Here is a 22,579-nt window from a genome sequence, read left to right as displayed (position 1 = left end):
GTCAGTAAAACTGTTCAGCTGTCACAAAACTATTCTGTTGTGAATTTGCAATCTAAAACTTATTTTGTGAAGTAAAAGAAAAATCAACTGTGTGCAGAAATTTATTGTGATGCGTCTAAAAGACTCAAATTTCATTATAAGTGGTCCTGTATCAATTTATGTGCAATGCGCAAAATTCTCCTACAGAATAATACCGCTGTTGTGACTACCATTTGTGAATTAGCAAGCCAATTAGACCTCATTTGTACATACCACTGCACCACACCTACTCAGGGACATAGCGTTGGAGGGGGGGGTGCTGCCAGGGTGATGACCCTGGGCACATTTTTCTGGGGAGCACTGCACATTTGGCTCTTCACACCTCCTGCCAGCCCTGCACCACATGACGAGGCGGGGATCAGATCTGAATGATTTGCCGGGTGAATCATTCAGATCAGATTCCAGCCTCGCAAAGTGGCATAGGGCTAGCAGGGCAGCATGCGAAGGACTCACAGTCATGCACCTTTCAATCCCGGCCTCGCCTTTGCCATTGTCTTCGGCCGTTTGCTATGCATGCAGGAGCTAATGAGAGCTGAAGTTCAGCAATATCTGGAGACTCAAGTTTGCAAAAGGCTGCCCTAGATACTTAAATCCCTTGCTCTCCCTCGGTTCAGCTTGCAGTGTGTTGTGATTTTTCTAACAACTTGGCAAACACTGACTTTTCCATTCCTCTTCTCCACTGAGTCTCTATGGAAGTAGTTTCACTGTCACCATTTTAAACCAGTCTTTGGGAAGAACCTTAGTGAGGCCTCTTTCTTACTGCCTGACAAGGCCACAGCGTTCCCATAATAGCTTGGGAAATCAGTGTTAATTTGTAAAGTCTCCCCAAATGAAAGGAACTCATCTGCTGTGGACATGGACTTTGGCCTGACATTAAAGTTAATTGAAAATTTGTCTCTCTGGGAATAACTCCCACAGGAAAGGCAGGAGTGTGTGTGTGTGGCAAATTAATATGAAATGATAGAAACACTGCTGATGAGGAAAGGCTTCCCTGCGCATTTTATCATTAACCACTTTGTCTCTTTAGTATAGGGAATTAGATCTACCCACAGGACACCCATATTTTAGCCTTATTAATAAGCACATTGGAATGCTCTGGCACAGTCTTTTGGAAGATCCAGTTCCCTGAATGTGTTGCTGGATTTCTAAGAGATTTCAGCCCTCTTGCAGATCCAACAAAAAGCAGAGGTAAGGAAGGAGGACAGAAAAGAAGCATCCTAAAATTTGTATTGTCTTCAAGGCTTCTTTAAAGTGAAAAGGAGGGTAATGGTGAGGTCTCTGTGTTTGTTTTTGAAAGAAGTTTGTTGTTCCAAACTTTAGAGCATCTATCTTTTGAAGGGCAGTGAAAGAAACCTGAGGAACTTGACTTGGCACATTTTCTCATTCCTTGGGGGAGGGGGGGGAGGCACAAAGAGGCTGTTCATATTTTGTTGTTGCAAGCAACCCACACAGATTCTGACCCAGGGATCCAGGTAAACCTCACAGCCACTACTTCAAGCCTGCCTTTCAGGAATAATAATCCCATATAATCGGGGCACACAGCCTCCCATGACAAGTCATTTGTTCACAAGGGTGTAGGGGCTAACAGCACGTGAGATGCAAGTACCTGTAACGAGTCCCAGCACCATTTTTTAAAAGAAAAGGTTTGTGAGGAAGGCTTTTTGTGTGTGAGGAAGGCTTTGGGCAGAGAAGCCAGTGGCTTGGGATACTGTGTGCTTAATTATTTCCCTATCTGGCATTTCTCAGCTCATCAAGCTGCCATCCCCACAACAGCTTCCCTATGCAGAGATCAAAATTACATATTTACCAATGTTTTGAACCTTTGGAAACTTAAAGGAAGGAAAAAATTGCCTCCTCACATATCTTGAGCTTTTAAACACAAGCCCGAAGAAGGGAGCACCTTGTAACATGTCATTCGTTTATTCATTTTATGCTTGATATCAATTAATACTAATCCTGCAATTAACCCTAATATTACTAATAATAATAACAAAACAACAACCAGTAGTTTCTAAAGAAATCCTGCTGTTTGGTGTGTTTTCCCTCACAACAGCTTCCATCTGATTTGAAAACATAAGCTACAATCACCGTTAAGTTGAGGTGTGTACATTTGAGACCACCATTGCACATGCTCAGATGACAACTTAACGCATAGGAGTTTGGCAGGGAAACCAAACAGGTAACACACATCAGGTGAAGGCATCCCGGCCCCCTTTCTGGTGTGTACAGTGTGCAACTGCAACTTGAAACACAGCAGGCCAGTAGAAGGGGACAACCTCGCTGTGCTGTAGGCCACTAAGAGTCTCAGGCCTCTGAATACAACAGGTCCCACTTGGCACCTGTGTGGGTCTCCTGACTGGTGTGTCCAGAGCCATCTCTCCAGTGAAGATGCTGCTACTGGTGTGGGAAGCTCCCACAAACTGGCGAGCCGTGTTTGCATATGTGATTGTCGCACCCCCTGGCCATAGTCTGAGACTGTCCACTGTGCAAAAAGTTGCACATACAATAGGAGATACCACCATGGCTATTTTAACAGTGCTGCTCAGAGTGCCAGGAAAGCAGCCTGCCCTGCCAAGGTTTGTTTTTAAATGAAGTGGCAGGCACTCACTCGTGGCCAAAAGTGAAAACAAGCTGCTCTTCCGCCAAGAAAGGTGCCGTTTTGTAACAACGCTCTCCTCCGCCTCTTCTCAGTCCTTAGTCTGCACTGATGCCTTTTGTTCTCATTCTACCCCCTCTTACTATCCTTCCCCCTCTGCCAGGGTCTCTTTGCTGCTCCATTTGTTTCCTCTGCCAGTTCCTCTCCCTGCTGGGGTGTAATGTAGCTGAGCAACAAAACCTTGCCTCCCTAAGCCTGGTGTAATTGCTTGTCTGTGCCTCAGCCACTGTGTTGAAAGAGCTGTGCAGGCTGGCAGGAAAGCACCAGCCATGTCTTTAAATGCCTCTGAAGGCTGCTTGTGTGTCACCTGCCAAGCACTACCACAGCTGAGGTGTTTATGGTAAGGCTTGCCCTGTAGTTGATTCTTCCGAGGCTGGGAACTAATCTGCCACCTTCAGCCTGCATAGCTAAATGGACAGGCGTTGTGGTCCAGCGACATCAGGAGGGCTGCATGGACTCACCCCCGCTCTAGGCAATCACTAAATACTGAGCTGGCCTTTCCCTCAGCCCTTCCACTGTAAGGTAGAAACAGAACCAAAGATTTCTAAATCTTCCTCATTCTGGAGGAGTATCTTTTCCCAGCCGTTTTTATAATCTCTGCATCTAGTAAGTCTTTCTTTAAATTCCTCCCCTTCTGCCAGACTATTCAGGGCTGTCTGTACGTAAAAAAATAAAAATTAATAAATATATTCTGTATGCAAGCAATTCAGTTTTCTAGTTTTGGTAGTTCTGAGAAGGGTAGAAGCAAAGAAGCCCTGTCCTCAACCTCTGATCTTCTTGGCCGCCTGCTGAGATTTTCAAAGGCATTGCCCCAGAGATCTTCACAGCAAGAAGGACTAGAAACTTGAGGTGCTTTTTAAAATGAAAGCAGGCATTTTTAGAAAGTCGAGTTCTACGTGCACTACCACTTTCTGCGGTTCACAGCACTGTGACATCCACACAGCTCTAACAATGCCCTTTCTCACTGTCTTATTTACATTCAATATTTTCTCTCCCTTCTCCCCCCCCCCCTTAAACCAACAGTACGAAAACAGGAAATCATTAAGGTGACGGAGCAGCTGATTGAAGCAATAAGCAATGGGGACTTTGAGTCCTACACGTGAGTGTGCCCAGTGGGTGTCTTGACATTAACAAGAGAGCGAAGTATATTCCTGAGCTGGCCCAGTATGGAGGAAGAGGGTTAGCAGGAAATCCTTCAAATGGCCTTACTGTGAAAAAGAGTTTTGAAATGTCAGGTTGCTCTGAAGGCAAGCAAATTAGTGGTTTTCTTTTATGGGTTTTCAAAGGACAGCTAGAAATGGACTTCAAGAACTTGTATTTTCCATTTCTTCTGTTCATACTAAGCCACTCTGTCATTATTATCTCCCATCAAAATTAAAATGGATGGATTCATTTTGCAGTCTGGCCAAGGATAAATCGCAGCTATTACTGCTGAGTGAGCAAGCAAAGGCCCTGGATTCCTGGTTAAGAGAACAAAGAAGCATGGGTTTATTGATGAAGAGTAGAGGCTGCTGAGTTTGTTTTTCTCCTGTCTACAAGAAGGGCCTGTTTGAAAACAAACGTGCAAACAAAACCCCTTTCTGTCTTTATGAATCAACCAGTTAGCACGGTAATGTTATGGGAAGGAGCACAGGTCAGTGCTGGAGCTTCTGCATTTCGTGCGGAAAGTTCCATGCTCAATCCCTGGCCTTCCCAGGTAGAGCTGAGAGAAACCAATAGGCTGCCTCAGTATAAGACAGCTTCCCATGTTCCTAAATGAATCTTACTTTACGCTCATCTCAGCATAACTTCAAAATAGTTAGCACTAAATCATTAAAGCTTAACAAGATAATGAGGAACCCAAAGTTAACCTCCGTAATTTATAATAGTATTTCCATTGTGGGTAATGGGTTAAATGAGTGCCTTTCACCTATTTATTTATTTTTAAATATACTAGTTGAAACCCATCTGTTTACTAAGGGAGGATGCCAGCACACTGGAACTGCTAACTTCAAGAAAGCTGGATATATTTTATTGATTTGTTTTGAATCTGCCCAAGGATGGCTCCATAAAGTCCCCCACGCAGTTAGCAGCATGGCATAAAACAACAATTAATACAAACAATATGAAGCAATATCGGATTAGATTACAGATATAGGCAACAAATCAAGAACGAATTAGTGGCAAGGAAGAGTCGACAGAGAACCTTCCCTAGTAGATTTATGAAACATAAAAATCTCTGCCAGCTCACACAATCAACAAAACGACCCTCCCACCTTCCCTCCCCAAAGCCCACTGGAACAAAAGGATTTTTTGTCTTTTAACTAACTTTCTAAAAATAAAAATGAGCTGATGTGGCGAGTCTTCGGGAAAACAGCGTTCCATAATGAAGGCGCTACTTACTGTTGTTTTCCCTCTAGCCTCTGACAAAGATGAAAGTTAAAGCAGAGACCTGTCAGATGATTTTGATGTATTGGTGGGTGGTCTCATACAGGAGCAGGGAGTGTTCTCTAATATGAAACAGACCATAACCATTCAAGGCTATTAACACCAGCCCTGCAGATCGTGCTTGGAAAGACATTGGGAGCCAGCACTGCTCTGAGTTTATTCACACTTACCTGGGCCTAGAAAAAGCCCACCTACCAACACATCAAAATCAGAGCAAATTTCAATTCAGATTTTTCGTGGATTGCCATTTGCTACGATTGAGCTTTAAAGAGCGAGTTTTTGCGGGGAAAGCTCTGGGGCAAATAAAGGGCACCTGAGACATGGAGCTTGTCCATCCTGCAGGAGGATTTTACAGATGCTTCCTTTAACCTGCCATCAAAATGACAATTTCTTCAGTCCTTTAGGAAATTATTGCAGCCCCTCACTCTTCAAAACTGAGGAAAACATGTCCTTTAAGGTCACAGGCCAAGAAGCAGAGAAACTATTGAAGTATGTCACTGAGCACAGTGGTATGCTTAAGAGCTAAGAAAAAGAAATTAAAATATATTATGAGAAATAAATTGTGTATTTGTATTGCGTAGACAGGTTAACTTCATTGGTGTTAAATCCATAGGAATGAAGACATGTGACTAGACAATGAGGTTATTTCACTTCCTTTTCTCTCTCCACCCTGACCCTGGTTCTTTCGTGGGCTCTTCCAGGAAAATGTGTGACCCTGGGATGACAGCTTTTGAACCAGAAGCTCTAGGGAACCTGGTGGAGGGGTTGGATTTCCATAGATTCTACTTTGAAAACTGTAAGCACCCTCTGCCTTGTCAAAAGGCCCTTTGACTCTCTTATCAGAATGGAAATATTTGCAATATTGGGTCACTTCATCAGCCTTCTAGCCCAGTGACCAGCCTCTTAATTACAACCAGTTTGTTTTAAAATAAAGTATGTTAAGAGATTTGAAGGCATATAGATGGAATCTTCTATCCTGTTACCTGCCAAGATTCTGCTTGTCAGAGGAGAAATTTCATCCTTTGAACATTTTGGTTCACAGCAATAGAGAGGCCCAACATCCCTTAAATTTGTCTTATCTCTTTTTGAGCTTTCTGAAAAGATAAGAACAACTTGGCTGAACTAGCACATTCATTTAAGGGCAGGACAGTATATCAGAGATACAGCACGAACTCAGATTTAATTGCTGACACCTCCTGTTAAAAAGCATATCTTTATCAAGGCTAGTAAGAAAGTCTGAGGCCCTGCAAAGTCATTCCCAGTCTGAATAGACCATGCTGGGCTGGATGGACCAATAGTATGTGTCAGCTTTGTAAGCTTATAGGTATGCATTTGAAGGTTTACTTCTAAGTAGACTTGGTTAGGCTTGTGCTCTTAATCTCTCACTCATTTCCAAAGTTTCAAACCAAATCATAAATGGTTGAATGTAGAGTGGATGAGCAGGATTCACCTAATGAACTCTGTCAGCACCAGCCCTGTTTGAGGGCTTCTGCTTGCGCAGTGCCCCATCCCCACTGGCTGGGGTGGGGGTCAGGAGACCCCCCACAGAACAACACAGGGGGGGAGGGGGGATTGTTCCACCTGGCAAGCTACAGTACTTTTGCTGTCAATGTTGAAATCCCAAACAATGTTTTTAGTTTTTAGAATGTGAACTGGTCAGTGAATGCAATTTAATGAATTTTTAAGAGAATAATCTCCCTATGATTGGGACATAAACTGAAACAAGCCTAGAATATTCTGCATACTCCTTCTTTTTCCTTGTTGCTACAATGATTTTATAAAGAGTCCTAGTTATGGGGAGACGCAGGCAGCATTGATCTCACTGGCTTTCCCCTCAACCCCCAGTGTGGTCTAGAAACAGCAAACCGGTGCACACTACCATCCTGAACCCTCACATTCACTTAATGGGAGATGAATCTGCCTGCATTGCCTACATCCGCATCACGCAGTACGTCGACACCAGTGGGATCCCTCGCACTGCACAGTCGGAGGAGACCCGAATCTGGCACCGCCGGGATGGCAAATGGCAAATTGTTCACTTCCACAGATCTGGAGCACCTTCTGTCTTACCACAGTAAGTCATCCCCAGGCCTTGGTGATCCCTCTCAAAGCCACTCTTGTCATACCATTGAAAACTGAATATTCCGTTTCCACAGTGTAAACAGGAGTAGATAAGTGTAAATTAAAGGTGAGAGTATAAGCAAGGCAGTAGAAGGAAAGAACAGCAGCGAAGGCCAAATGTAACACATCTATGCATGGCTTAACAATATTTGTAGCTAGGTCAAAATCTTCCTGAAATAACTTTTATCTATGTTAGTGGTCCCCCACCTTGTTGGGCCTGGGGGCACTTTTGGAAATCTAAGTAACTGTTGTGGGCACCACAAAATAAAATACATTTCCCAGAAGAAAAACTGACAGTGCTCAGACCCCCCTTCCCCCGTCTCTCAATATCAAACACCTACACCACCACTCTCAACAAATAAAACAGATTTTTTTAAATAAAAAAATGCAACACCCCCCCAATGCAGGTACCTCCCCCTCAAACAACAAAAAGCCCCAAACCACGATTTTAAAACAAAACTTAAAATTGGAGGGGGCCTTGACAGATGCCTGAGAGTGCTGTTGTGCCCACAGGCACCACAGTGGGAACCCCAGATGGGGATTATTCATTTGCCTTTATGCAAGGATGCATTCATGGCATTAAATTACAAGAGATTTGAAGGCAATTCATGCATATTTAGTTTAACGTCCCACCAGTTACAGTCACACATTATTGTTTAATGATTTGTTAAGATCCATGTGCATGCTGCCAGAATGGAGAAGACCCCCCAAATGTGGTAGGCTCAGAATGGTATTTTATTGGTGGCAATGACATGCCTGGAATAGAAGTGTCTAATGACTGGTTCTTGGAGTTAGAGCAAGTTTAACATTCTCTCTCTCGCTCTCTCTCTCAGACCCAGTTCACAGGTCACTTTTTCACATGGTAATTTCACCATGTCAAATTATTTGTGAACATGATGTTCGAATCTGGTCACATGACAGGAGATATTTATAATGCCAGAGCATGCCAAATTAATTGCAAAATACCAACCCAACCTGGTTTATATTGGTTTAGAAGTTTCAACTTTTAGTGATGTCATTCAGAATTGGGGCTCCCACGTTCTTCTCCCCATCCCCATTCATTTTCTTACTGTGATGTTATGACTGTCATAGGTGTTTTCTCAGTAAAGAGAGATGCATCCTCGTATTTCATGTTAACAAATGCACTGCCAGTTTAAATCATCAAAAGAAATGAAAATAACTTTATTATCCATAAGGTAGAGTTGAAAGTGAAGAGGGAAAAACTGTGTTATTTTATCACTCTCTAAACTTCTTGATAACAAGGTGCGAAGGTGCAGAAATGAAGTTAAGGGTATACACTGTTTGTTTTTTAATAGGCGGGAACATTCAAACACACAAGCCCCTACCTGCACTCTGGAATGATACAGTCCAGCATCAGATACTTCACGTGTGTCTGATCATCTGTTTCTGATGTGAGTGCAAGAAGATTCCATATGGGCATCCCTGATAGCAGAGAAGAGTATCTTTTGTCCAGGTTTGATGAGACTCCACAGCTAGCCCTTAGTGGCCAGCGTGATAGGGGTTACTCACTCTGTTGAAAACTACTACTGAAGTTAGAGTCATTCATTCATTGCTTGTATGAATTGCCTCTCTGCTTAAATAAAAAAGTGTTCAAGGTGATGTACAAGAACACACTCCGCTGGGGCTTAAACAAATTTGTTTGCAGTTAGGGATGGAGGAAAAATGTCGTGCAAACCTGTGTAATTCCCACTTGTGAAATTCAGAAAATGTTCAGAAAATATGAACAAAAATATGTCTGTTAGGGGCAAGTGTTCATAAAATACATATATATTAGTGAAAGCAACATGCTAAAATGCATTGCATTAGATAATTTACTTGCACAAATATGTATATTAGGAGAAATGTGCACTAAAATGCAAGCAAATCTTAATGAGGACTTTTTAAAAAGAAAAATCACAGACTGATAGAAATGTGGCGAACTTAAATTAAGGTTGGGGGGGGGGACAGAGAAAAAGTGAAACTGACAGAATCATCTACCCTATTTGCGGTAGCTGCTTTTCCTGTTTGCATCCACACTAACTGTTTTCTGAAGAATTGCCATCCTTCCCTTATTTAGGTACCATAGAGAATCCAGATGACATTTTTGTCAGATGGTTGCATTCTGGTGTTTTCTGTGTTACCTTGCCATATCCCCCATCCCATATCTAATTTTTGGCAATTCTTCCAGCTGAACAGGAGGGGGGGGACGACGACGACCCACTAGCTTGTTCAGCATGATTATGCAGAGAGCTATTGATTAAACTGGGATGCGGGTGGCACTGTGGGTAAAACCTCAGTGCCTAGGACTTGCTGATCGTAAGGTCGGCGGTTCGAATCCCCGCGGCGGGGTGAGCTCCCGTCGTTCGGTCCCAGCTCCTGCCCACCTAGCAGTTCGAAAGCACCCCTAAGTGCAAGTAGATAAATAGGGACCGCTTTATAGTGGGAAGGTAAACGGCATTTCCGTGTGCGGCACTGGTGCTGGCTCACCAGTGCAGCTTCGTCACGCTGGCCACGTGACCCGGAAGTATCTTCAGACGGCGCCGGCTCCCGGCCTCTTAAGTGAGATGAGCACACAACCCTAGAGTTGGTTACGACTGGCCCGTACGGACAGGGGTACCTTTACCTTTATTGATTAAACTGGCTTTCACTTCTGCCCATGTGCAGCCACTGTTAGACTTTTAGGGATAAAAAATTATTTTTGACACTTCCTTATTGCACTGCTGCATGTACAGCAATAGATGCATGCACAAATTTGGGGTAGGGAACCACAATGACATTGTGATGCTCCTTACAGTTTCAAGCCAGAGAGGGTTAGGGAGACTGCTCACTATTTTACAAGCCTCTCTGGGGCTCAGTGAAAGCAAGGGGATTCCCTCCCATCATTTTCTGGTTTCTCTCAGCTGTAGAGCTTGGAATTCTAATGAAAATGCCTTGCTGCACTTGCACTTCAGTATAACAAGGAAGGACCATTTTTTAAAAGCACCTAAAATGGTATGTCAGGCAATGCAGGCCTAATCCTTCCTCTGTCCCCTGCTTCTCAGAGATGCCTTGTGGCATGTGGGAATTTAAGAAAAAAAGTTAACTGGTACTCTAGAGTGAATGTACGTTCATAAAGGGGCGGAGGAAGCCAATATTTTAAAACAAAATTAATTCCCCTCCCCTATTTTTTTTCAATAGCTGCCATGCCCTGTTCCTCCTTCATCATGTGTATAGGCATTGCAGGATGCTAATGGGGAAGATCTGTGCTACACGGAACCGCTATTTTAATTCCCCATCCAGCTCGCACTGCAAGAGTGATGTCTCAGCAGCACTAAAGAGGCGTACTGCTTCTTATGCTTGTCTGAGGCTAGGTGTATGCTCCTGCCTGTTCTTTTCATTTGGGTTGCCTGAATGCTCTGTTCTCCCCTTGAGAGATGGTGGCACTTAGTAGTTTGGGGTGCAAGCGGCTACCGAGATGGTGCAGCCCTCACCCAGCTCTTCTCTTATTCTCCTCCTGCTGCTGCTCTCTTTTCAGGGCAAGGCTGTTGAAAAGTAGTAGTGGTAGTTGCGGAAAGAAGGTGGGCCCCCTCAACATGAATCACATCCACCCCACACATTGAAAGCACTCCTATACAGTCATGTCTTCCCCCAAAGGATCCTGGGAACTGTGGTTAGTTAAGGGTGCTGGGCACTGTAGCTCTGTGAGGGGTCTCCAACCCAACTCTCAACACCCTTAATGAATGACAGTTCCCAGGATTCTCTGGGGCGAAGCCATGACACCAAAGAATGCTTTCAGTGTACAGTGTGGGTGTGACCGAATGTTTTACATTCTCCTGGACATCTCTTGTCCTCTCGTGCTCTTCACTCCTTCACCCCTGCCCCGCCACAAAGCTTGAGAGGTAGATGCCAGCTGGAGGACAAGGCTTCACAAATAGAAAAGAGTAATTATTTGGGGTGGGGGTGGCTGGCGTTGGGGGGAGAACCAGATGGGAAGATCACCATTTTGGTGGAGTAAAAAGCCATTTCCTTTTGTGTTTTTCAGCTGAAGCATCAGCCCCTCAGGCCAGGTTTCTCACTGCCTCACTACAAAGGGAAGATCCCTGCTATCCTTTACCTAGGGAACTTGGCTGCTGCTGCTGACTCTCCTCCTTGGTTCTTGCTGGAATTCCTTTCACACACAGAGCTCCTCACCAAAATAAACCAAGAATTTAATAGACTTTTTCTCCTTCTGTTTCACACGCTCTGCGTTTTGCCACTTTGTGCCATTGTAGTAGAACAGGGCAAGACACCCTATTGCATGAAAAAGCTTTTCTGTGGTTAACAGGAGAAACCCAATGTGGGGGGTAGCCTTCAGCCACTACTGCCCATAGAGCTCATGGAACCACCCTGGTTCAGTACTTAAAATTAACTGTGTTCCCCACAAGGACATGGTTTATTTTGGTCTCTTTGCTGTTTTCCACTAAGTCTTAAGGGGCCTGAGAGAAAGGGGAGCATGTTCCAGTGCAGAATCAGAAGCCACCTCCTTGCAATGGCAGATTGATGCCCATCCACACAATGCAAAGTTCTTGCTCGATTATGATCTCAGCCAAAATCAAAAATACTTTTATACTGTATTACCTGCGTTACCTAAATTCCAGATCGATAAGCATACATGCAACGCAAGATTCTTGCTTGATCATGACCTCAGTCATTTTATTTATTTTTAAATATTTCTATGCCACCATTCAGTATCTAAATCCGGAGCAGTTCATACTGCGCCACTGTCACTCATATCTACATCTACATCTTCTGTTCTGTGTGAAGTTAAAATCTTACAAGTATCAGCCTATATTCATTAAAGCCTAGTAAAATTCTGCTGGGATGAATATGGCTTTATGGCGCATAAAATGCAGAATCCATTTCTCTTCCCAGAGAACGTACCTTTTTGTGTGCCTGGACCAATTGAGGTTCATGACAATTCCTTTCTCTTTTCAACGTGCATGAAATGAAACTGTTAACACTATATTGGCATTATAATGTGTCTAAGAGCACATAAATAAATGAAATGATAGGTTAGAAATTCAGCATGGCAGCAGGGTATTTTTCACCTTATTTGTAATGCAGTGATATAGTTGAGGCAGTTTCTGCCACTATCCAGCACACCATAGGAACTTCCTTTATTCAGCTTAGTAAGGATCTCCTAGATGTTTCATTTTGTTTAGAATTCAGTTTTCTTTGAACTGGCCTTTTGCTCCTTTCTGGCAGGATTTTGAGTCATGCTTTTTCCCTCTGTCCCTTCAAGACTTAGATTCACCATTAAGAGGAAGAGGGGAGGCTGAACCTTTTTAGTCCCACAATTTCCCACATACACACTTCAGGCAATTTGACAGCATTGAAGATGCGGGCACTATGGAAACAGAACTGCCCCTTCAATTTGACATAAAAATAGAGGCCAACACTTTCCAGCAAAGACAGAGAATGCAAGCTTTACTAATGACACTTTGAGGCGTTTTGATTATGCTTTCAACAAACAAAATGAAACCTTTCGCTATCTCTTGTACTTTGAGCGCATGCCTTTTTATATGAAAAACAAACAAACAAAACCCTTCCGTGTTATTTCGTAAATGGATTTTGAGTATTTGCTAAAATGGATCTTTATGTAATACCTAGAAATATCAATTGTTTGGGTTTGTGGCTGATTTTTAATGAAGTTGGGATGGGGTGGGTGGGGCTTAATATGTTATTGTTTACATTTGGAGTTGACTTTGTGGCAAATTGTTCTTGAAAGTGCAAAAGGGCACAATAAGCTGGACATGTGGGCAGGATTTCTGATGTGGGCTTCTGGCAAATCTCAGAGTGCTTTACGCCATAATAGGACTCCTTGTGGTCGTGTACTCTCTATATGCCATGAGAAAGGTTTAGCAATCAGAATCGCACATCCTAATGAAAGGAACCCAATGGAGAGACTGAGGAAACTTCCAAACTGGGGTCAAACGACAGCATCTGCTTTTAAAAACACCGGCGTCATCTTCAAGGAATGCAGGAATGGGTTCTTCACAAGCCAGTATGTCCCTGACACCATTGTTGTTTTGATGGCATATGGAGTGGCTGAAAGATCTTCTATTTTTGGCATCACCTTCTTGCCTTCTAGTACAGGTATGGGAAGTGTGATGGTTGTTAATTTTTTTGGCAGTCTTTCCGTTTCTTGTTATCTTTTATTTTTTTGAAACTTTAAAAGTCTTTACTCTTTGATGTGAGATTAACTACCGTGCACTTCTACTACCAAGGGAACTTATAAATGGCACTTTCTTCATTTGCATGACATTTAACTTTATAGACAGCTACGTGTACTTCAAAGCAAACAAACATGCTTGTTTGGGGACAGTAACAACAACAACAACAACAGCAGCAACAACAGTGGGGGAAACTCTCTGTGTAAATTTTGAATGGTGTAATTTTGCCTTTTCCGTGGTTTGAAGTGCTTAGCTTTCCATCTTGTAAGGCAGGGCAGACATCTGTCAATATAAAGCCAAGTTTTGCAAAGTGCAAGAATAACTTCCCATTGGAGATGAGGGGGGGGGGAAGTGACTAAGGGGGAAGGAGGGCCGTTTGACAGGATCTGATTTGCCTAAACAGGAGTTTGCTTTTTACTCAGAAGGGGCTGTCAGTGTACCATTTTCCAATTTCTAACAGAAAAAGTATAACATGATTGAATCATTGGAGTTTTTTTGATGCTCAACTGAATACAAAAAATTATACTGAGGTGAGAAGGGCTTTCATATCAGGGGGGCTTGCCATAAAAATATAGACCTGAGGACCTGTTTGCATTTCCCTACTCAAATTACTTGGAATTCAGTCAATTTGTTTCATTTTTGTTTCATTATCCTCACCTACTAGTAGCATTTAAAACATACATGGCAGCTCATCTTTACATATCTATAACTACAGGCCTAATTTTTCAGCTGCCAGTGTTCACATATCTTGATTTTACATTGGACTTCAACGAAGTTCTCTCCTTTTGAGTTGAGCAGCACTGAAATTTCCTGACCACTGGGTATTTTTTGACCCATTTCTCTGTGAAAACCTCTGCTCAGGTGATGAATCTGATAAACCTTGATAGCCTGGCTTGTCTGGGCTGTACCCATTGCACCGGGCTTTTGCTTCCAGTGTATTATGATGAGTACTTCAGGAATGAGGAGGCCCTTCCTGTTTCCCAAGCACACATTCTGTCAAGCATTAGCTGCCTTGACTGTGTTTCTTTGGGCAACATTAATACTATTTCCTGCATTGAATTTATATTTCGTAATTTCTGACATCCTTTCCAAACCTAAACCTCAACCTTTCAAAGAGAAGGGGGAGTCTGTCCTAGCAGAGCCTGACTTCTCTCAAGTCTTCCAGTGAAGAGGGGAACCTGACAGGTGACAAGGCATCTAATCCATCCCATTAAAGTTTTGCCCAAAACATCTGATTAAGCACCTGCACTTTAAGGAGGGGCCTCCTACCATGAAGTTCTTTTCAAGGCCCTCTCATGTATTCTTCGCCCTGATTGCCACTGGCATTTCTGAAACCCTGTTTTGACCATGAAAGCAATTGTACCCCAGATTTTGATCCATTGTCTGTACCTCCCCAAACCCCACCTTTACTCTTCCGTATCAGTGGCATAATACCTAGAGACAAACCAGTTCACCTTTCCTGGCTTCCACAATAAAGGACGCTTGCATTTTCTCTGCCATCATGGAGGCCCACTGGCCTATGAATCCTAATCACTTCTGGAGCACATAGCCTGGGTACCTCTTCCAAGTGCAATTCTGGTTCCATAGGCTACAGATGCCAGTAAGGCAGTACATGTTCCACAGAAATGCATGTAGCAAACCCACAAGCAGCATCAAGGGGCTGGGATTTTGAAGGCATGGTAAAGGGAAAGGAATGCTTTCCATCTTTCTGCCCCAAAGCCACCCCACCTCCCCATCCTCCCCACAATAGAGTTGAAGTGCTTTAGAGTTGAAGTGCTTTAGGGGGGTAAACGCTCCTGGAATTCCCACAGAGGTGAAACAGTTTTGTGTGTAGTGTTGGTGGGTGAAACACAACAAAACACCTGCCAGGGCATTCCATTTCTCCTAGTACAACACTCAAAACTATAGACTCTTGAAGCTTCTTTTTCATTATAAATATTAGCAGGGTTTCACCGTGTGCATTTGTGTGTAATATAAAACAGAATCAGAGAACCATAGAGTTGAAAGGGACCTTGAGGGTCACCTATTCCAACCCCCTGCAAGACAATGTGTAGTTTGCCCCTCGGTTTTAGGCAGTGAGGCAGATTTCAGATGGTGAAAGGTACAAATGTAATTGGAATTTCCTCTCTAGTATGTGGTAGGCTGTTAGCAGCATCTATTTGAGCACAAAACAAGATCATGGCTCCATATGAGCTTTATGAATTCCAACAAGAAGGGATGCTGTTGGAAAATGTGCTCTGACTATTCATCACCATCACTGTCACCATCAGCCAAGTCAAATGTTCAGTGACACCTTCCCTTTCACAGCCTAGTGATATGATCCAAGAGGAAACACCAGTTAAAAATTCTGAAGTTGTGCCTGGACAGGCCTATTTTGTCATGGTTTGTCCTGGGGAGGAAGTGCTGCAAATGGCTTACACTTTTATCTTACAATCTGTCCCAGTAATGTGACACTGGGTTTTGCTGGTACCCATGCTAACCTTTCCCATCACAATGCCCTTTGCTAATGTTTATTCAAACATCTTGCTATTTCCCTTATCCAGAGCATTGTCCTGGACCTCCTCCTGCATTAGCGTACCCCTGCCTTTTTAACCACAACTATAAGCTTTCGTGCATTTCAACCCATTCCCCATAGAAACCTCACAAACACCTTCCGCTACCCTTTGTGGAAGTGGAATAGAGGGGCTTTCCCACAGCACAACCTCAGCTTCTACACAACCCCACAAAAATATTTCAACCCCTTTGGCATCCCACATCAAAGTTATTGGTGCATGAGGGGCTGCACATCTATATTTGTGCTTATTTTATAAAATAAAAAATCCCTCATCTACGGTCTTGAACAGAAAGAAACCATGGATGTATAGGAAAGCAGTGTAGAGCAATAAAAGGCACAATAACCAGGAAGGAGAGGGATAAGGAGGGACAAACTAATCTGAAATAAAATCTAACAAACAGCAACAAGAGGATACCTGACTCCTCATAACAATCTAGAACCAGGATTAAGGTGTGCTGCATTTATTGGCATTTTCTACAGCTGCACAGGAGTAATCTCTATATTTCATTACTTTCAAGATGAATCGGGATATACCTGTATCAGGGACAGTTTATGCCTATTGAATTGGACAAGGTGGGGGGAAACTGGGCTACCTCACCTAGCATTCTACCACTGATGCGAAAACAACTGCAAAGTTAGCCTGCTCTTGTTGAAGTCTAGTCATCTTACCTACTTCACAACTGATCCCAGAAATTAATTTCCAGCTAGAGATGAAGTTAGCAGTAGGGAAGGACCGCGGCTTAGTAGCAGAGCATCTGCTTTGCCTGCAAGAGTTCTCAGGTTTGATCCCCAACATTTCCAGGTAGGGCTTGGAATGGTTCCTGCCTGGAACCCTGGAGAGCAGCTGGCAGTCAGTATAAGTGAAGTTAGCTGGAGCAAGGATCTGACTCAGTAAGAGGCAGCTTCCTAGGTTCCTATGTGTGACAGAATGATTCCTAGGAAATCCTTTCCACTGTACATTACAGCTGCCACTGTGCTGGTGGAACGAAAAAATAAATATATTCAAATATACTCCAGATAGATGAGCAAAGCCTTATATGTTCAGACTTTGCTTCCTACCTAACTGAGAATACCAGTTGTCTTTTCTCCTTCAGTTATGCCACATGTTCTCCTTTTTGTTAGGATGGCTTCCATTCCTCCTCCTTAGTTCTTGCATGGCTGCAAATCAGCCACTTTTTGTCCTGCTCCCTGCCCCTTTTTGGTAAGGGAAAATCCGCGAGAAGGCAAAGTTTGGTATTTTTGTTTTTTTTTCTAACTGTTGCACAATTTTTTGGCTTTTGTAACATTTGGGGGGAGAAGCTGGAAAAGTGGTTTGAGAAGAAAGTATAAATGTATATAAAAAGATATATATAAAGATATAAATATATATGCATATAAATATATGAAATCTTTATGGAAATATTTATTTCACATGAATGCAAAAAAAAAAAAATCAAAAAAGAAGGGAAGAAAAAAAAGCAGCTTTGTAATGTAAACAAACAAAACAGTCAGAGAGCGTCCCTCTCATGTTTGTTAACTTGATGTGACTGGAATATTCCAAAATCCTTCAGTATCTTTTGTAAGTGAATCAGACCTGTAAAGCGGTGTGACTGTGTTGGATTCATTGTTCCAGTTTTTTGAAGCTGTGGCTGTGAACAAAATGATCACTGCTAAAATTTTATGCTATATTTTTGGGGTGGGGGAGATGGGGATTGTCAGTTTTATTCTTGGTGTTTCAAGTGCAATAAAATAGCTACAAACTCTTGAGTATGGAAAATGCTGATTGTCACTAAATGACTCCCAGACTCTGTTTTACTTTCTATTTCATTGTGATGCTTCTGTCTTTAAGGGGTATCATATCTGGAATACAACACTCAGGGGCAGAGCAGAAAGGAGGACTGAAAGTTCTCGTCCTCTTTGGTGATTTAGGGCCTGTCTTCTACTCCTCAGGTGCTTTTTCCTGCTTGGGATGTTTCCTTCAATTGTGATTATGCTTCTTGATATACTTGGATGGAAAGACGGGTGGTGGTTTAGAAACCTCTGGAGGTTTATTGTAAGGAGGTCCCTTGGAGGCTTATTCCTTTAAAATATACACAAGTTGGGTGTCCGCTAAAATTCTGTCCCTTGTTATCTTTTCACACAAAGATCTAGCTTGCCCTCTTTCGCTTCTGAGGAGGGAATAATAAAAATAACAGCAATACGACAACACCTCTGCTGCTGCTGCTACGACTACTGTCTTCTATCCTCCCCTTTCTCACACAGAGCACGGGGTGGTTAACAAAATCTAAAAGCCACAACATTAAAACAAAAATCTAAAATACAATATTCATCAGCACTATTTGATCAAGGCTGAGCTGCTGGCAATGGAGGCTGGTCCAGTAGTGTGAATGTGGCCCTACCTGACTTCTTACTTACATTCATTCCAAGGGGTGACACTGCCTTATCAGCCTCTTCCTTGGTCCTCAGTGTTGTCCCTTGCAGATCTGAGAAAGGAGGATGGAGACAAAATTAGAATGGCCTATCCTTGGCTCTGCCTCCTATGGGTCTCCCTGCCATCAGCACTACCAGTCTCAATGGGCATTAGCCACCACAGCCTGTAAGCAGCAACCTATGGAGGGGCACAGGTTTCCTATCCCTGTGCCAGAATAATCAATACCGTAGCCTTTAGAAATGCTGCAAACTGAGCAAGGCCCTAGCGGCTAACTTTGTAGGAAGTATAGAAGGGTTGCCACACCCTCTGCTGGTAATTGCAGGCATGCCTGCATTCTTCTTAGTGTTTCCTTTTGTATTCTCTTGGGCCCATCCAGACATCTTGTTTACTGTGCATTCGTGATTATTTGTGCCAATGGTGTTGGTGCAGTAATACTCAAAACCTTTTTCTATCCTCTTTGCCCCTGCGGCCGTTTCACGACAAACATGTTGCTTTGTTTCCTGTTACTGTGTGTCCTGTAGTTTCCTAGGAAAATAATGTAATGTTCATACCACAAATGTCTGAGAGCTTTTTGTATTCGTTGTGCCACAATGCAAGAGTGTCTCTCCCAAGGGCAACAATGCAGTGTTGTTCACATTGCAGAACAACTAGCAAAGTGAAATGATGTGAGGATGGTTCAATAAAAAATCACCGCTAATGTTGTGTCAGTGACAGGTTGCAGGGTGCACCTGCCAAAAAACACCAGCCTGGAAGGGCCCTTGAGATTTATACACAATGTTCATTATGATAGTAAATGATCAGTTGTTTATATAACAGGTCCCCCCCCCTCCTAGTAGTGATAAACAAAAATAGTTTTAAAATACAGTTGGATCCCGAACACCTTGGTACTCAGACGTTTTGGCTGCTGGACACTGCAAACCTGGAAGTGAGTGTTCTGGTTTTCGAGCGTTCTTTGGAACCCGAACGTCTGACGGGGCTTCTGCAGCTTCTGGTTAGCTGCAGGAGCTTCTGGCAGCCAATCAGGAGCTACGTTTTGGTTTCTGAACGTTTTGGAAGTTGAATGGACTTCCAGAACGGATTCCGTTCGACCTCCAAGGTACGACTATATGTCATTTTGAACTACTTTTCATAAAGTAGTTGTAATTACCATTCAATTGCATGAAAGGTAGTTTAACCACCACTCATGATGACTGCTGAATCTGTCCCCCCACCCCCCAACCTGTTGGGCAGAGTTGACATCATCCATCAGATATGTGAGCATAGCAGTGCATGTACAGCCCACTATTTCAAGCATGACTCTCTGGATAAGGACAGAGTTAAGCCTTCAGAAACATGTACTGCCTAAATGTCCAAAAGGCATTTTGTAAGGTGAACAGGAAGGTCTTAGAAGCAGTCAGGTGGAAATATATTTAACAGAAAACCTTCATTAATTGGATGATGTTACTGCATTACAGTGGTACCTCGGGTTACGTACGCTTCAGGGTACAGACTCCACTAACCCAGAAATAGTACTTCATGTTAAGAACTTTGCTTCAGGATGAGAACAGAAATCGTGCTCTGGCGGCGCAGCGGCAGCGGCAGGCCCCATTAGCTAAAGTGGTGCTTCAGGTTAAGAACAGTTTCAGGTTAAGTACGGACCTCTGGAACGAATTAAGTACTTAAACCGAGGTACCATTGTAATTGAATGATGTTACTGTCAAGGAACAAGACTGTAACATGGATGAAATAATTTCATGAGTGATTTTTGTTTTTAGAGGGGTTTTAGATAAGGATACCCATATCTTTATAGTTCCCATATCCTCTTCCCATATCTACTGCAGTTCACTATGCTTATAGAACTCCTTGTTAAAATATTATGCAACTATAGAATATATAGAATATATAGAAATCAGGATTAAAATTAGCCTCTATATTATTTATTTACATCAATGAATTCTAACATCACTAGGAGGTGCTAAATGACAATGGTGTTTTTACTTGGATATCTGGTTACAAATTAAATCTAGATGAAATTGAATGAATATTGTGTATATCAAGGATCTCTGAGTCATACAAGAATGAGGAAAAGCAACCCAACTGCATCTAAGAATATATGTCCCTGAAAAACTAAAATAAAATAGGGGAGTTACTTAATTTCTATGTAGCTCTCAGACCAAAACCAAGATGGCTGAGAAGAAGAAGAAGCAGCCTTGCAAAGGAAAGAGAGTGAAGAAGAGACTTTTCAACCTGTCCTTGCTCACCTTCATTTTTAAAGGATTTAAGTTTGACCTGTAGCAGGTTAAGCGTGCAACACTATCTCTGCCCACAAGATGTCAGCAGCTCACTGTGAGGAAGTTTGTGCAGTTGTAGTAATGGAACTCTGTGTGGAACATGACACACAGCACAGGTTTCTTGGGATTATTTCATTTTGTATGGTGGAGTTCCCCCTCCTAAAATTCCTGTCTGTGGAAAGCTAGCACCAAAGGAGAAAGGCCATAATCATGTAGGGAGATGGGGGTGGGTTTTTTTTTAATGAGATGGGCAATTATACTCAAGGATTCAAAGAGTGTAAATAAAATTTAATACATTAACTGTTCCTACACCGTGTGTGTATATGGGAGAGTTTTAAACTGTGTATATGAGCCCTAATATTGCGTTGGGTGAGTGACTGGATCTTGGGAGAGAGCATATTTGCCTGACTGGAGTCCTTTCTGCACATAATAGAACACACTGAATAGAAAGGGATCTTTTGGCCCCTAGCTTCCCCCAGTCCTGCAGCCTTAACTGTATGTATACAGCCTGTTGCTGCATTGCAAATAAATATAGGATTGCTAATTAATGGGTCCACTGGTCTAGGGTCACCCTTTTTGCTGAGGGGAATAATTCATGAGTAGCTGCCTTTGGGCATGGAAGTTTCATTTTTAAAAGCCTCATCCCAGAGATTTAATGGCTTGGTGAGCTCTCTTGGAAGCCTCACAATGAAGCCAATGCCTCAGGGAAGTCGAGGCATGCTGTTCCAGACCTTGGGAGCAGCTGAACCCAAAAGCCAAAGCTTTTTTTTTAATAGAACATCTAAAAAAGTGAAGGAATTCTCCTCACGTGCATTTTTGTGTTCACCAAGTTTCTTTATTCAGTATGAAGACATGGGCTCCTCTGGCCAATGCTGTGTCCCTTCTCAGGAAACTCCAACTCTCCCCTTCTGGTGCTCTTTTTGCTCTGACCCCTCCAAAATGTCTTATTCAGATTCCCCAGACAGGGAACATGACAAGAAAGTTCATTGAAAGCCTCTCTAAAGGCCCAGCTGGGAGCTGTGAATGCTGATGGACATGACAGGGCTGCCTGGGGGGGCAGGCGGGGGGGGGGGGGACGTAAGCTTGAGTGTTAAATGTGAGGAAAACTTGAGGAGGTATTTACACGCCCACTTCAATAATTTTCTTTTCTTAGAATTGGAAGCAGACAGAAAAGAGTCTGGGAAAATTCCCCATACTCAGGCTTTTGTATTGTTCATAGTGCTAAGAGGGAATGAGAGAAGGGAGAGAATCTCACTCTGCCTTGCTAAATACAACATAATAAATGAGAGAGTACTTTTGAGGTCACTGTGAAGAGAGTTAACTTGCTTTCATCTACTTTGGGAATCCCGTGCATTCCTTGAATCCCTTCCCTAGTCTACATGATTGTAGAGAGATCCTGTATGTATGTAAGTAATTTCCCGCTGGCCTGCAAACAAAATATCTTGCCCTATCTTAATAAAGGCCAAGAGGAAGATTTTACTGGAGAGCCAATCAGAGCACAAGCAAGCACTTCCCTGCACTCTTCCTCTGTGTGAGAGACAGGAAGGCCTAAATGGCAGCCTGCAGCTGAGCAGCCTGAGTCTCAGGTGAGGTGCATGAAAACAAAACAGAATACTGCCTAAAAATGAGGGCAAATCACTCCCCCCTTCACAAGAAGTTGAATTACAGAAGGATTTGACAAAATCTAACCAGCATTGCTGTACAAAAGAGGCAGCCAATCAAAATGGACTCAGTTATTATCAAGGCATGAGGCTTGATGTGAGGATTTTTAAAATAAAAAAATCCAATAATTGAAAGTGGTGGCCTGGGGATGTGCATATTGCCCATAAACTGTGGTGATACAGCGGAAGCAAGAAGTTCTCAAAGAATGAAACTGCTCTATACTGGAGTAACAGTCAGAGAAGATTACTC

At 42.8% G+C, this 22,579-nt stretch overlaps 1 protein-coding gene and 1 long non-coding RNA gene across 6 annotated transcripts in view; one reads left to right on the top strand and one right to left on the bottom strand.

Annotated features, from left to right (window-relative positions):
- Positions 1–17,734, top strand: part of CAMK2A (calcium/calmodulin dependent protein kinase II alpha) — a gene marked incomplete at its 3' end in the record, with an annotated part of 118,756 nt that extends 101,022 nt beyond the window's left edge. For 2 of the 4 annotated variants that reach the window (XR_013836517.1, XR_013836518.1), the window contains 5 exons: positions 3,719–3,794; positions 5,824–5,918; positions 6,968–7,196; positions 8,560–8,655; positions 11,265–17,734. Coding sequence is in view for 2 of the 4 variants with exons in the window: in XM_079968259.1 (XP_079824385.1) it covers positions 3,719–3,794; positions 5,824–5,918; positions 6,968–7,196; positions 11,265–11,268 (404 nt within the window). Of the gene's footprint in view, positions 1–3,718; positions 3,795–5,823; positions 5,919–6,967; positions 7,201–8,559; positions 8,656–11,264 lie in introns of those variants that run through there. The other 2 variants (XM_079968259.1, XM_079968260.1) reach the window with 2 other exon arrangements.
- The window catches only part of LOC307211611, a 35,688-nt gene extending 13,109 nt beyond the window's left edge, over positions 1–22,579 (bottom strand). The window contains exons 1-3 of one of the 2 annotated variants that reach the window (XR_013836532.1): positions 21,477–22,579; positions 18,383–18,450; positions 3,803–5,644 (exon numbers count right to left, since the gene is read on the bottom strand). This is a non-coding gene — a long non-coding RNA (uncharacterized lncRNA). Of the gene's footprint in view, positions 1–3,802; positions 5,645–18,382; positions 18,451–21,476 lie in introns of those variants that run through there. The other variant, XR_013836531.1, reaches the window with a different exon arrangement.

The sequence above is a fragment of the Podarcis cretensis genome (assembly GCF_951804945.1).
Source record: "Podarcis cretensis genome assembly, chromosome: 2".
In the NCBI taxonomy this organism is placed as follows: Eukaryota; Metazoa; Chordata; class Lepidosauria; order Squamata; family Lacertidae; genus Podarcis; species Podarcis cretensis.
The sequence above is the reverse complement of the archived record's forward strand: the minus strand, read 5'-3'. Positions and strand labels throughout refer to the sequence as shown.